Below are 13,689 nucleotides of genomic sequence, written 5' to 3'. Positions count from 1 at the left end.
TGATTGGCAGCTTCTTCAAGAATAATTTTGCATCCATGGACCTTCAGCCAAGGTCGAAGAACTATGTTCCAGTCAAACTTGTGATTACCATTACAAATGATATGTAATCTATGCCAAAGTCTCAACTCCTATCCATGGATTTTCCAATCAAACTCAAGCCTCCTCATTATACAGCCTCGTCTCCAACGGGTCCCCTTCGCTTCCTTCTAGTATTCGCATCCAGGTTCTCTATCTCTTCAGCGCCACTTCGAAGCGTAGACCCGGCGCTGATAGCAGGGGCACTCGTGCTTTCAGGCAACCTAACCTTCTTGCCTCCCCAGCCAGCAGCCATAGATAGAGTCTGAGCAGCATAATCCAGGTCTCCATCGAATCCATACCGGAAAGCCTCCGTCTCTTGAAGTGGGAGATGGTTGAAGCGCCAGTCCCAAACACTAGCATAGGTGGAGCGATATGATGCGAATGCCATGATCGTGCCGATGAAACCGCCTCCTAGAATGTCGTACCAATTGTGTGCAGCGTCGATGGTGAGTGAGCCAGCAATTAGGACTGCTCCGAGGAGAGGTAGGAATGTGAGGAAGAGTTTCCAGAAGGCGGGCTTGTGGTCTGCCCAGACCTTGAGTTTGGCGTTAAGCCATAGGAAGAGAAATCCGAATCCAGCGAAAGCGGCAGTCGTGTGTCCGCTTGGGAACGATGTGATGGCATTTTGAATCCTCGACTGATCAGGCTGGGTGCAGATTTCTGTGGTGTACATGATTTGGTAGTAACCAACTCCGTTCAGACCAGTCTTGTTGTGTGTTTTGGCGAGGGAAATATCCGGCATGCAAACATCGAGAAAGTAAGGTCTGAAACCACCGACAAGTTGCTTGAGAGTGACCTGGAAGAGAGACGCCAGAATGACGGACCAATTTGTTCCAATGATGGCGTTGCTTGCATCCCAGGCCGATTTGATCCGAGATTGGGCGGCGATGTAGGTGATGATAGGTATAGAGATAGATATCAAACCGGATAGCCATGAAGGTAGAATCCATCCGCGATCAGGGTACGCCCATTGGGGGTAGACAATATCTCCCGAGGTCGCATCGAAGGTGACAGGAAACGTTCGTGTGATGATGACAGGAGAATGGTAGATCTAACAAATTAGCAACAATTAAAAGCACAGGAAAGAAACATACATACACCAAAAGCAACAGCTCCAACAACAGCCATGGCAAGTAAATCGCGCCAGTTGACAAGAAACCATTGTCGCATAAACGTCTTGAACTTTTGCTTCTTGGACTGGGACCTGTTGGCCGCAGCCGAGTTTACTCTTGGGAGGAGAGGCATGGCGACCTCAGAATAACGATATCGCCTTCACAAAAAGAATGTCGGAAGAGAATTAATTATTAGGTCAAGAGGAGGAATGAGGAGAAGGGAACGTACGTGGGACAGAAGCTTAGCTTGTGGTTGTCGCGTGCCTGTGCCTGCTTTGAGATGGCTGACGTCATGGTATGCTTGACCGATCGGGATCGTAAACCATCGCGACAATACAAATTAGGGAGGCTCATTAATAAATCTGAACAAGGCGCGAAATGAAATAAATAAAATTAAATATTGGTATGGCCATTATAATCTATAGTAAAAAGACAAAAAACTCCGTCGCTTGCTAAATATAAACACCATCTATACAAACGCCATGTTTACCATAAATGAATCATCACTTCTTCAACTCTCCAGGCCCCTTAATTCCACTTGCGCGACTGCGAACACGAGAATCGTATTTGAGAGTCTTATCACCAATTGTACCATCACTATTCGTCGTCGAGCCCGACACGCAAGGTTCGTTATTCCATGCAACTCCTCTAGCACGCCTCCACGACTCAATAGGCGAAGCCAACATGCGCTGCGTATAAAACAGACGACAGTTTGCAGCCTCATATCGAAAGTGTACGGGGTATCCCTCGAGGTTATCCTCAGTGTAACCGTTCAGCGAGTTGACCTTGCCGACACCGCCTGCAGGGAGAGGGAGAAGAGGAGGGTTTTGCGAGCTGGGGAATGAGGACGATGCGTCGCTGAGAATAGCGACGGTCTCTTTGTCGGTCTTTGCGCTATCGCGGACATTGGTGATTGCGCTGGTGATGTCGGCGTTAAAGTTGAGTAAAGTTCCCTTGACGCCGCCCATGGCTTGCATGGCTTGGTTGAGAGGACGACCGCCGAGTGCAAGTGTGCGAATACCGTGATTACGCGTGAGAAGACCCGTCAAGATACCACAGGCCGAGGCGCAAATACCATCAGTGACGATAATAATGTTCTCGGGCTTCCAGGGAGCTTCCGCAACCAAAGGCTTTCTCTCGGGGTCGAAGCCATTGATATAAGCAGGAATGCTCTCATCCCAGGGGACAGTCTTGTCGGTCTGGAAGGCTGCGGTGACATTCTGTCCCTTGACGGTATAAGGGCCATAAAATTCCTTGCCTGTCTCGAGGTATTTGTTACCAGGAGCGATGGGGTAATACTCAGATCTTGTGATCAAGGACTTGACGAGGTTATCATAGTCGACCTCGGCAGCAGCCTCGAGAGCAGGGTTGGCGCGATATCGATCCCAGCCAGTGAACTCTCCTTCAGGGAACAAGAGGCGATAGATGGAGTGGGCTAGAACGACTGAACCACCGCCGTTGGCAGACATATCGATGATGAGCTTATCACGACCAGTAGCCTTGGCCGCCTTGATGAGTTGAAGGATGACAGCTTGTCCCTCAAGGATGAACTTTGTCATACTAAAATCAGCAGGGGGGTTACTGATGTCGATGCCAATAGGCAAGAAGCTCAAGATGGAGAGGACAGCAGTGTCTTCATAGTCTTTGCCGTTGAGAAGGTATGCAGAGACAGCGTTGCTGGATTGTTTGACGAGAGGCTTGGGGTAGCCAGGGAGATCATCGTCAGTCTCTTGGGTTGAACGACGCTCGTTGGCAGAAGGTTCTTCGGTGGTAGTGTTTGTTGGAGTGATTTCGATGTAATAATGGAAATCCTCGCCAGACTCGATACCGGAAAGATCGACAGTAGCAGGGATGACAAGCTGGTTGACAATCTCCAACTTGCTGCCGTTGTGGAACTCGATGGTATATGTATCGGGAATCTCAAATTGGGTGAAGAGCGTGCTGCTAGATGATCCAACAGCGCCACGAGGAATGGATGCAAAGAGACCGTTGTACTGAGCATCAGGGTCTTGGCTGTTTGATGTCGCGAAAGAAGCGTCCTCCTCGAGCCACTTAGTGATTGGAGTGCCATCGATGGACTTGACAGCTGAAGGGGTATAGTCGAGAAGACCTTGGTTACCACGGTTGGTATCGATGACATGGAAGATGTATGGCAGTCGGATACCGTTGGCAGATACAGATTCGAACTCGATACCACGTCGGACGTAGTAGAAGGCGTTGAGCAGAGCGGGAGGATAGTCAAAGTGACCATCATTGGCAGCAGCAAACTATTATTGTGAGCACAGCATTTTACACGGAGTTTGAGAACTTACAATGCTTCGCAGATCTGTCATGACTTCATATTGGGTCTTGTACTTGTTATTCTCCAACTTGCTCCGAATCGTATCAAAGCCACCAAGAACATCTACACCAGGAAACAAATACTCCTTCGGTGGATCAGCAAGAATCTCAAGCGTACTCTGAAACCCAATCAAAGGCTCAAGATAGTCCAACAACTCGAGATCCCGCTTCTTATCCAGAGGAACAGACTTGAGACAAGCAATACCAACAGAGGGGGGAATAGCAAGAACAACAGGCTTTCCAGGCTCAGGTTCAGCCTCCTCATAAGCTTGACTTATGAACTTGCAAGGCTCGCTCTCAGCTTCAGAAAGATCTCGCGATGAAATAAAAGATGGTTGGTTTCGAGCCTGGTGCATAACCTGTCTAGGCTCAAGGGCTGCGAAACTAACCCCGGCGAGGGCTAATAGAACTGAAGGAATCATGATGGTTGTGTAGATGAGTTATAGGGCTGGAAGATCTTTCTGGGTCTCTTCCAGCCCTTATATGCAGTTTATTCTTGAAGACCAACATGCCCGAGTCCTGCATCGTGGCTGGGTGGAACTTGAGCTAGCGCTGAAGGCGTTGCTTATACCAGTAGTTTCATGGGCTGTGCTGGCGGCGGGACCTGTCAGCGGGAATCGATTCTCTTCCAATTTTTCGTTCATTTATTTTTTTAAATGGCATTATCAAATAGCAATAGAGAGAATAGTACTTTGGTGCAGATCCTTTCTCAACAATCTCCTCGAAGCGCCAACTCGTACGTTTCAACTCCATCGTGAAATCCTACCGTTGAAGAACTATTCGCGCCAATCTGCCTAACGGCTTTTTAGTCTATTTTTAATAGACCGCCACGAGGCTTCTTTTTGTCTGTTTGGGTATTCAGCTGGGTAGCATGGCGCACCCTGCGCCACTCATTTATCGTCCCGAGTCCTTGTCTCCGATGAATGTAAGCATCGTCTCCGTGTCCAAATGGGAAAGTTCTGTGCTGCGGACTTTTGATGGGTTTTCGTATAGTTTTAAGCATGCTTTTTTAGCGTAGGTAGCTGAAGAGATGGCGTTGGGGAGTGATCAAAACAGCAGGGCGCAGGTGAAGTGTTTACTGGGGGAAGAATGCTTTCGGAACCGGGGGATTGTCCTGAATGGTCAGAAAATTGCTATTCGACTTCTAGAACTGGGAAAGTTGACTTTGGGATCTGTCATCTGGAGAACGTGTATGGCTTCACAAATCCGTCGCTGCGCCGCATCACTCGTCTATTGTTCTAGAAGGACCTGTATGCAAATGGTCTGCTTCGTTCCCAAGATAAAGAACCTGGCTGTATTCACTGTAGTCTCAATCCTCATTATGGCATACGTCGCTTCGAATAGTTGAAACAAGATCCTGATGCTGACTACCTGACCTTGAGGTTTTCCTTTTGCCTCTTGTCACTTGGATCAAATTAACCTCTGTCTCTTGCCTTGATTTTTTGAGTAGCCTCACGTTTGAAGAAAGACCTCTTGGGGCCAATGCCCGAAGATCTCAACGGCTGCTAAGCCTTATCGCCCTCAAGTAGAAGAGACAAAGCCGGAAGATGCCCTCCCACTACGTTCTCAAGTCACTCTTGTGTATGCGGCTTTGACTGAGAGCGGTGGAAGGATAACACCAGTGCAAATAGGGACATGAAACGTACAAGTCGAGCGCTTTATCACGAGAATTATTAGCATTTATATAAAAGTAACGCACCATTTGCAATCATGATTCTGCATTGGTGATCGTGAGCTTCAGAGCACCTTATGCTTAAATGAGCACGCATGTAAACCGGGGTCCATTTTTATCTGGCCAATTAAGTACTGTTCCAAAAATAGAGTTTTCCCAATCCGGAGCGAGACGACACGATCAGGGATATTCATCACATAACACCACAACATGAAACCAAGAGCTCAACAACAACAAGACATAACTAATAGTAAAAAGGACGAAAAAAATTGGTAGCTTCTCTTTGATTGAGCGTGTCATCCTTAGTGCAGGGGCCATGCTAATCTTCTCTGTATCGTTTCCTGTGATGATATATTAGCATGCGTTCGAACTGTTACACCTTGGAGGAGATCTCCAAAGTTAGCCGGTTGCACCTACAATAGACCAATGTGTCCCGAAGGACGAAAGGGTTTGGAATCTATCGGTTATATAGCTTACCCGCTCTCCCACCACGCAGTGACACAACTTCAACGATGCACATTACCTACACAGTAAACTATGCAAATAACACGGGAAACTCGATAAACTGTATTGTTATTAAGTTTCTCTCTTTGCAAATTCCACCTGGTGGCCCAATATGCTGTAGAACAAGCTCTGAGCATCCTCACACTCTACCTTGGGAAGTGGAAACCACTCAATACGTTACCCCGTCTTGAGCCACAAGCAATTCGTCTGCTTTCAGTTCAAGATTGAGGGAGAATTCAACTCCTTGATTATTGTCGATCATCCTAATGTTCACTTCAAGTCAAGTTTCGCGACAATGAGTGCGCAACGCCGGCCTGGTGAGAACGCCAAACATCGCAAACCAGCGGTTCAGTTGGAGGATGTTTGAGGGTAAAGAAATATTGCAGCAAGAGGCAAAAACCCGCAGTCACTGGTTTCATAGTGCTGTGCCCTAACAGAAAAATGACTCTTTGCTGGAAGATGCCTGGGCGGGTCCGTCAACCACTAGCCAATGCCGTATAACTAAAAGTGTCACTGGCTATTTCGACCAAAAATCTAACAGAGAGTGCAGGCTGAAAACACAAAGCATTCATCCCAAGTGGCAAAAACATATATAAGTTTAGGGTATTTTATTATAACGTGCTTGATAAGCGAGTGAGCCAGACAAGCGAGTGAGCCACATATCTTAACCTTCCAAATTAAATTCGCAATAAAAACACCACAATCTATCTGATCAATTAAAATTAATTGTTATACTATTCCCTATTGACCTCAATTGCCTCCTGACAGGTCCTTGCATTATGCCCGGTCTTTCCGCAAATACTACACTGCCGAACCTTTGCTCCTTGTGACCTTCCGCGACCACCTCTCGAGGATTCAGCTGTTAGCTGCGCATCAATATCTATCTGATCAATTGCTTGTAATGCTTCCCCTATAGTTAAAGGCCCTTCTTTCTGTACCTTAGTCCTTTTTCCCCTCCGGCGTCGCCCTACTGTCTTATTCTCTTGTTCAAGTTGTCGAACCCTATCATCTAGTAAGACCATCTTATGCATAAGAACAGTTGTTGCCTTCTCAAAATGCTTTACGGCTTCAATTATTGACTCAGGGGAGCTGCTCTTATGATTTCTGATCCTTCCTTGCAGATACTTAGAATGCGATTGGGCCTCTAGCACTGTCTTTGGGGTCCTTGCAGTCCAAGGGGTCGATGGTATTATGACCTCTACGGGAGGCGTCGGAGTCCGTAGCTGCACATCAAGCTTCGAGATGACATTTTCTGGGTTAAAGGGAGCAAGCCCAGCTCCTCTGAAACCTCCCTTGATATTGCTTTCTGTAATAGCAGCTTGGTGGGCGGCGTAAAAGGCAGGAAAGAACTCAGTCTTCTTAATATAGGTTATATTGCATCTGATCAGATGCTCTATTTCTCGACCATATGCCTTTTTCAGCGGCCCAAAGCACCCTACGTCAAGAGGCTGAAGTAGATGAGAGGCATGAGCAGGCATACAGAGCGTGATAATCTTGTTCTCTTTGCAATATTTCTCGAATTCGACGGAGTGGTGACTTTCGTGACCATCAAGGATCAAGAGGCGATAGCGACTGTTCGTTCGCTTAGCTGTAGCCCGATCAAAGTGCTTTAGCCACTCGAGACCCAGCTTATTATTAGTCCATCCATTTTCGCTCAATGCAATAACCCAATCGCCGGGGAGGTCGCATTCTTGGTACCAATTGGCAAGGTGATCCTTGCCTGCACCAATGATAAACGGCGGGATCGATTGACCGTCCGCATTGATCCCCTCGATCACAGTAATCCATTCGCGGTTTCCAGGCTGTACTTGCTTTGGTCTTCCTTGCCTGTAAGAGCTTGTGACGACTGTTCCGGGCTCAATTACGCCCATCATAAAGCCGGTCTCATCAAAGTTCCAGATATCATCTGATCGGATACCGTATTTCGCGATTGTATTCTCTACAAGCCGAAACCAGCCACGAATAATAGTCGGATCTTCGCATTTAGCTCTCTGATAGTCATACCTCCGAGATAGACGTGTCTTTAGCTCTGGTTGTCGCTTGACGAAGTTATAAGCCCAGCGCTTGCCGACGTATGGCGCGTTGCGGTTGGCAAGTATAGAATTAGCTATATCTTCCACATATGATAGTCGCGAGGGAAAACCTCGCAAATCTAGGTCTAAAATGAATTGGACTACTATCTGCTCTTCCTGATCAGATAGTTTCCGTGACTTTGTGGGAGTATCACGCGTTGAAAGAATGCCATGCTGGCGGCGACCTAAGGTACTACGGTTGACATTGTAGATATTTGCCGCCCGTCGGACTGTAAGTTTAGGGTTATCTTGAAGGGCCTGAAGGGCAAGAAGGATTCTAGCTTCATTTGAGGACTGTGGCATATTTGTTGGTTGAGATATAGCTGATTGAATTATAATGTTGTAAGGTGAGGGATTTTTGGCTCACTTGCTTGTCTGGCTCACTCGCTTATCATACACGTTAAACTGAGGATAATTTTGATTAGTTTATTTCCGTCCCACAACTCAGAGTCCTAAGTCTTAGACTACGCCCCGGGAGGGTGCTCGATGCATCGGATAGGATTACCATTCTTGGTTGAAAAGCGAAATGAAAGACGTCTCAGATCTGGGTTTTCCCAAAAGTCCTCTATAAACGTGCAGAGCCGGCCAAGACTCTCTGACAGTGGGCATTGGAGGTAATACCTCCCTGTGGAAATTGAGATGGTCTTCCTCTCCCGTATGCATCTCTGGCATAAGCCTGTGGGGCTTTGCAGCATCTGTGGAGGTTGGGTGTCAATAGCCTTTTCTCATTACAAAGGGATGAATTACCTACCACACACAGATCACACTTCCGATGGTGGCTTCGATCTGACGCATGTAGCAAGTCCAAGTTCGGCGGGCTCCCGATATCTAATGCAGGAAACTTGCGTATAATTTCCAGTGAAGTCTCTTCGGATGTCAGAAGCTTGGGGCATTTCATCCACACTGGCTGGGGTTCATGAATAACAAGATGCTGGTTGTGAAAGTCGAAGTCGGCCGCAAAGAGCCTAATTCTACAGGGAGCCCAAACGGCTTGAGCGAGGTTATCCCTGAAGGGGTTATTCTCCGGCTTCCATTGCCAGCTTAATAGAGTTGCAAGGGTTTTCATGCAATGCAGCCAGGAATTCTCGATGTAAATTGATAAAAGGGGGCAATAGCGATTAGAGCTGAGATACCTGGTTTTCCAAGTCCCTTCATCTTGGAACTCAATACGTATTCCAACGCGAAATGCTTGATCCCAAGAGTCAAAAGGCCCTACTGTTGGGAGTCAAATATAGGAGTGAGGATGCTCGACAGCAGGGTCAATTGTGATCTCGATCATAACGTTAACGGCGGACCCAACTTTAAGAGGAGTACCTTTGCATGGAACCATTATACTAAGCGCAAGAATTCTTGGAGCATCTTGAGGACGTTGGCGATGACGGAAGAGCTGAATACGCTCGCTACTGGTAGCTTTTTCTTTGAAAATCGTCGTGCGGTGCGTTCGAAAGCTCCAGATCGCCGGCATTTCAGCAATTGGAGGCGCTTTCGTTCTGATCCAGAGATCGGGAGGGCTCAAGTCTTCTGGAACCTCTACTGAGGTAACGTAGCAGTCGAAATTCTTGAAGATGCTATTGAACTGTAGTCGTGGATTTACCGGCACAACATCTAACTTTCCTGGCCGTAAGAGGAGAGCTCCAAGTTGAATGTTTGCCAGCGGGACTTGGCACAATCCAGCAAGGCCATACAGATCAGGCGTTCCATCTCCTGTGTCAAGGCCTTTCTCGGTTTTGCGAAGTAGTTGGACATTTAAGTAGTCGATTAATTTGCCGTTAAGGGAGTTGTTTCCTCCAGTGTGAATGATACCGAGATCTCCCACCTTGACAGGGACAACCCACCAGAGGCCAGTATGTCCCCTCAGATAAGCGGCTCTTTCTTCGCTAATCGGACTGACAACCTTGAACGTTCTCTAATGTAAGGCTTCCACTGGATCGAGCGACTCTAGAGTGTCAAGGAATTTTGGCATCCACTCAAGGTCGTCTGATTCAGGTGGTTGCCCCTGTTCCGAAAACGACATGTTGCTGATGGAAAAGATTCTATTTCGATACGTGCTGTCTTGATGCTAGAACTTCTTGACGGGATGTTATGAAGAGTGCAGAGGGAAAAGTACATATACTTAAGTACAAGAAGGAAGAAATCGACCAGGGAAGGCAAGCCCCTGTGAGTCGCACCTGTGAGGTCATGAACTCCTCACATAATGATAAGTCTTAGGTGATCTCTTCATGAACTCCTCATAAGAGCCCCTTAAATCCTCAAACATCCTCTTAAATCATAACAGACTCATCATTAACTTTACAAATCTCCTAAACCAAGCCCTGACCTTTAAGCACTACTCTCGCGCCTTGTTTGGCCCCTGACCATTGCTTCCTTCAAACAGGTTCGTGGCAGTTGCTCTTTTTATGTATTGGCTTGAGAGGCGGCGTTGGCGAAGGCAACCTAGCCCCTGGGCAACCTAGCCCCTGGGCAACCAACTTCTTAAGGCACCTATGGATCGCGAGAAGTGATGCCGATATAACAAGCGCTCAATCTAGACGTTCCATACCTACTAGGTATCTTAGGTAGGTACTTAATTCAATATTCCATTATGCCGAAGGCCTTGTCTTGAACGGTGGCAGGGAAACAACAGCCCCCATTAGATAGTTGAGTGGTAGGTCATCAATATGAAGAATGTTAGATACCTCAAGTCGAAGACGCAAGAAGGCATGAAGCGGATGCTTGAGACCGAAAATATGGCTGTGTCTGGGCTAAGTCTCGAAGGTACAAATGCGGGTTTGTCCATGATACAACACAGTAGGTCTTGAGAATAATAGAAACAAGTAACAGAAATTTTACAGTCTTCAGATCATAGCATCTCCTTACTCACAAAAGTTGACAAGAGCCGCTTCATGTTCAAGTTATCTACTCACACCCGAGTCAAGATCAAGGTAGTCTATTACATTACATATGTATAATTTTCACCAAGCACTTCACAGACTGGCATAGCAATCGCGCAAGATGGCATTAGACATCTATCTCGTTCTAATCACAAGCCATGCAACACCGGCGATGCTAGATACACAAAAAGGAAAAAACACAACTAGTAAAAATCGCACGTTCCTAAAAAGCCACCGCAAGAAACTTTAATCATACCAAGATCGGCCCATCCAAGAACCTCCATTTTACAGAAGGACCATACCGGCACCGACAGCACCGGCGACGGCCATGTAGGCGCCGACGGCGTAGTCACCGAGGGAGAAGACGCGGGCGATGGAGGCAGCCTGGAGACCAAAGTTCTCGTCGTCCTCGCTGCTGCTGCTGTCGGAACCACCGGTGGAGGAAGAGGCGACGGCGTGGGTAGCAGTGGCAACCTCCTCGTTGATCTTGCTGGCGGAGGCGAGAGCAGACTTGCAAGAGTCCTGGCTCTCGGCCTTCTGGGTGGTGGCCTTGCCCTTGAAGTCACAAGCATCGGCGGCCTGCTTCTGCGAGGTGTAGTAGGCGTCGAGGATGTAAGCAAGCTTGGCGTCGTTGGAGCACATGCTGTAGGCACCATAGATACCGGCAGTGGCGTTGGCGTTGATGGCAGTGCAGATCTTCTTGTCCTGGCCGCAGATGTAACCAAAGATGTCGTTAAAGTCCTTAGCCTTCAAGTTATCAGCAGGGACACAGCTTCGGCTCTTGACCATGCAGTCGCAGAGGTCGGAATCGGGGACGGGGGGGAGGACGCTGTTGGCCTTCCAGTTCTTGGACTGCTCGGGACAGGTGGCGGCCTTGCCAGTGGGCTTGTAGCTGTCCTCCTCAACACCGGAAGGCTTAGCGGCGGTGGCCTTCTTCTGGAGCTGGGCAAAGTCCTTCTGCTTGACAGCATCACCGTTCTTGCTGATCTTGACGAGACCGTAGTCGTTGGCCTCCTGGAAGTACATGTAGACGATACCACCGCTGAAGACGTCGGTCATGACCTTCTCCTCGTACAGGGCAGTAGTCTCATCGAAGATACGGCCAGCAGCACCATCGGGCTCGTTGCAACCATACTCAGCGAAGAAGACGGGAACAGAGTAATCCTCGAAGAACTTGGCCTGGTCAGAGTAACCAGAGTCCTGCATGCTGCTCTTACCGCACCAAGAGTAGATGTTGTAACCCCAGTAGTCGATGCGGGAGTCGTCGTCACCGCAGTTGAAGTAGTCGGCAATCTGCTCACGAATATCGACGTCGTCGTTGGAGGCGTAACCGACACCGAGCCAGCGGGAGAACTTGCTCTTGATGTGCTTCTTGGTATCACGGACGGCGGCCTTGACGAAAGCAGACGCCTGGGTGTTGGAGACGTTGTTGGAGACCTCGTTACCGGCAAAGAAACCGACGACGTTGTCGTACTGACCGAGCTCGTCGACGACTCCGATGTAGCGCTCGTACAGCTCAACATCCCACTTGGGGTCATCACGGTTGATAGAGACACTGGGCTCAGAAAGATCAGAGATGACGTAGATTCCGGCATCGTCGAGCAACTTCATGCAAGCCTTGTGGTCGGCCTTGGGGTTGATGGCGTAAGTTCGGATAATGTTGGTACCGAGCTGCTTGAGGAGAGGGATATCACGCTTGCAAGCATCCTCATCGGCGAGAGGATCGATGTACTTGGTAGCCTTCTCGTTGGTCTCACCAGCGGCGGCGGTATCCTGTTGGTAAGCAACACCCTTCATGAAGAACTGAGTTCCGTTGGAGTAAAAGAGCTTGGATCCCTGGGAATTGTCAACATCAGATTGCGCCATCTTGCCGTCCTGCGCATACCTTCATGGTGATGGGCTCCAGCTTGGCGCTGGCAGCCGTGGCCGCCGCAGCGACAATGGCAGCGGAAAACTTCATTGTGTTGTGTATCAAACGGCAAGTAAAAAGAACAGAGAGTAATGAATGACTAGAATGACGCGATGATTTTATTCAACGCGGAAATTGTTGTTGGAATGCTGAAACCCCTTTTTCCTTCAGTTCGCGACGTATGGGCCGGAAGAGAGGCAATCGGATCGAGTAGCAAGAGCGTTTGTAAATGAGTGTCGGGAAAAGTTAAAAATCGGCCTCAAAGTAACGAGAACCGATAAGAAAAAACGGCGATGAAGAATTAAAGGTTAGCGAAGGTTTGATGAAGGAAGAGAGAAGGAAGATGGAATTCGAGGGATGGGGCGATTTGAAAAGTAAATGGAAAATGGAATGCATGGGGTGGCTAGCAGTGACACTAAGGCAGTCTAGCTACGGGACCATCCCTGGGCTTCTGGAGTGGCCCCGCCCCCCTGAACTTCAGTTGTCCAAGCCGCTAATTGTCCTGGCAAGGGGTTGGCAGCGGCTGTGTTGTAGTGGAATAGCGACACTGTGCCTGCTGCGGTGAAGAGGTCGGTCGCCGAAAAACAAGCAGATCCCCTCGAGGATTGACGAATGAACCAACCACGAGACAAAGGACCCCTGTCGATTGCGAGGCGCAGTTCAGAGATTGAAGCTTGTTTGGGTCTTGTCCGGCGCCATCCGTGGCCAATCAGGGGTTGCTGCAGAGGGATCTCATCTTGTTGACGGTGGTATAGTGCTTGGAGTCAATGCACACCGTAGCTCTATCTCGCCTTAGCAAAAGCTTGGCCTCGCCTGGTGCATGGTTTGTTAGTGTCTCACGAGATTGCACTGTACAGAATAGGGGACAGTCTCCACTGAACTTCCGTCTACGACAAAACATCAGGGGTCTCACCTGGGTTTGGTCTGAGCCGCCATTGATTCTGTATTTCGCCTTGTACAAGTATACGACATTGAATGACACTTGGGAAATTGTCTCGAGTCGCTTGCGGTGGGACTCATTGTCTACGAGTTGACCGCGTTCACTTGGCATGATGAATACGGAATTGCAATATTATGATATTAAATGCCTATGTCTTGCCCTCTTGGCTGATAATTTTCGGAAGTTGACAAC

General features: G+C 48.3%; 3 protein-coding genes across 3 annotated transcripts; all 3 read right to left on the bottom strand.

Annotated features, from left to right (window-relative positions):
• Window positions 1-166: 166 nt before the first annotated feature.
• BKA55DRAFT_593719 (uncharacterized protein) lies at window positions 167-4,055 on the bottom strand (the record flags this gene model as incomplete). Its single annotated transcript, XM_046195587.1, has 6 exons — window positions 167-1,129; window positions 1,177-1,282; window positions 1,420-1,552; window positions 1,774-3,457; window positions 3,503-3,939; window positions 4,043-4,055. The coding sequence occupies 6 exons, from the start codon at window positions 4,053-4,055 to the stop codon at window positions 167-169; spliced, it is 3,336 nt and encodes a 1,111-aa protein (XP_046050356.1).
• A 4,083-nt stretch (window positions 4,056-8,138) lies between these two features.
• Window positions 8,139-10,035, bottom strand: BKA55DRAFT_675313 (uncharacterized protein; the record flags this gene model as incomplete). The annotated part of the gene is made up of 5 exons (XM_046198064.1): window positions 8,139-8,473; window positions 8,530-8,818; window positions 8,912-8,993; window positions 9,093-9,684; window positions 9,970-10,035. The coding sequence occupies 5 exons, from the start codon at window positions 10,033-10,035 to the stop codon at window positions 8,243-8,245; spliced, it is 1,260 nt and encodes a 419-aa protein (XP_046050355.1). The 3' UTR covers window positions 8,139-8,242.
• A 482-nt stretch (window positions 10,036-10,517) lies between these two features.
• BKA55DRAFT_567010 (beta-1,3-glucanosyltransferase) lies at window positions 10,518-12,973 on the bottom strand. Its single transcript, XM_046192686.1, has 2 exons — window positions 12,534-12,973; window positions 10,518-12,484 (listed from the first exon to the last, which is right to left on the bottom strand). Exons 1-2 carry the CDS (start codon window positions 12,606-12,608, stop codon window positions 10,934-10,936), a joined length of 1,626 nt encoding a protein of 541 aa, XP_046050354.1. The 5' UTR covers window positions 12,609-12,973; the 3' UTR covers window positions 10,518-10,933.
• Window positions 12,974-13,689: the final 716 nt, after the last annotated feature.

The sequence above is a fragment of the Fusarium redolens genome (assembly GCF_020744475.1).
Source record: "Fusarium redolens strain MPI-CAGE-AT-0023 chromosome Unknown BKA55scaffold_7, whole genome shotgun sequence".
In the NCBI taxonomy this organism is placed as follows: domain Eukaryota; kingdom Fungi; phylum Ascomycota; class Sordariomycetes; order Hypocreales; family Nectriaceae; genus Fusarium; species Fusarium redolens.
This window is presented reverse-complemented; position numbering and strand designations above follow the sequence as displayed.

Coding starts and splice junctions, on each gene's coding strand:
- BKA55DRAFT_567010 (XM_046192686.1), bottom strand. CDS start 12,608: ATGAAGTTTTCCGCTGCCATTGTCGCTGCGGCGGCCACGGCTGCCAGC. Junction 12,485..12,533: donor TGGAGCCCATCACCATGAAG/GTATGCGCAGGA, acceptor GACAATTCCCAG/GGATCCAAGCTCTTTTACTC.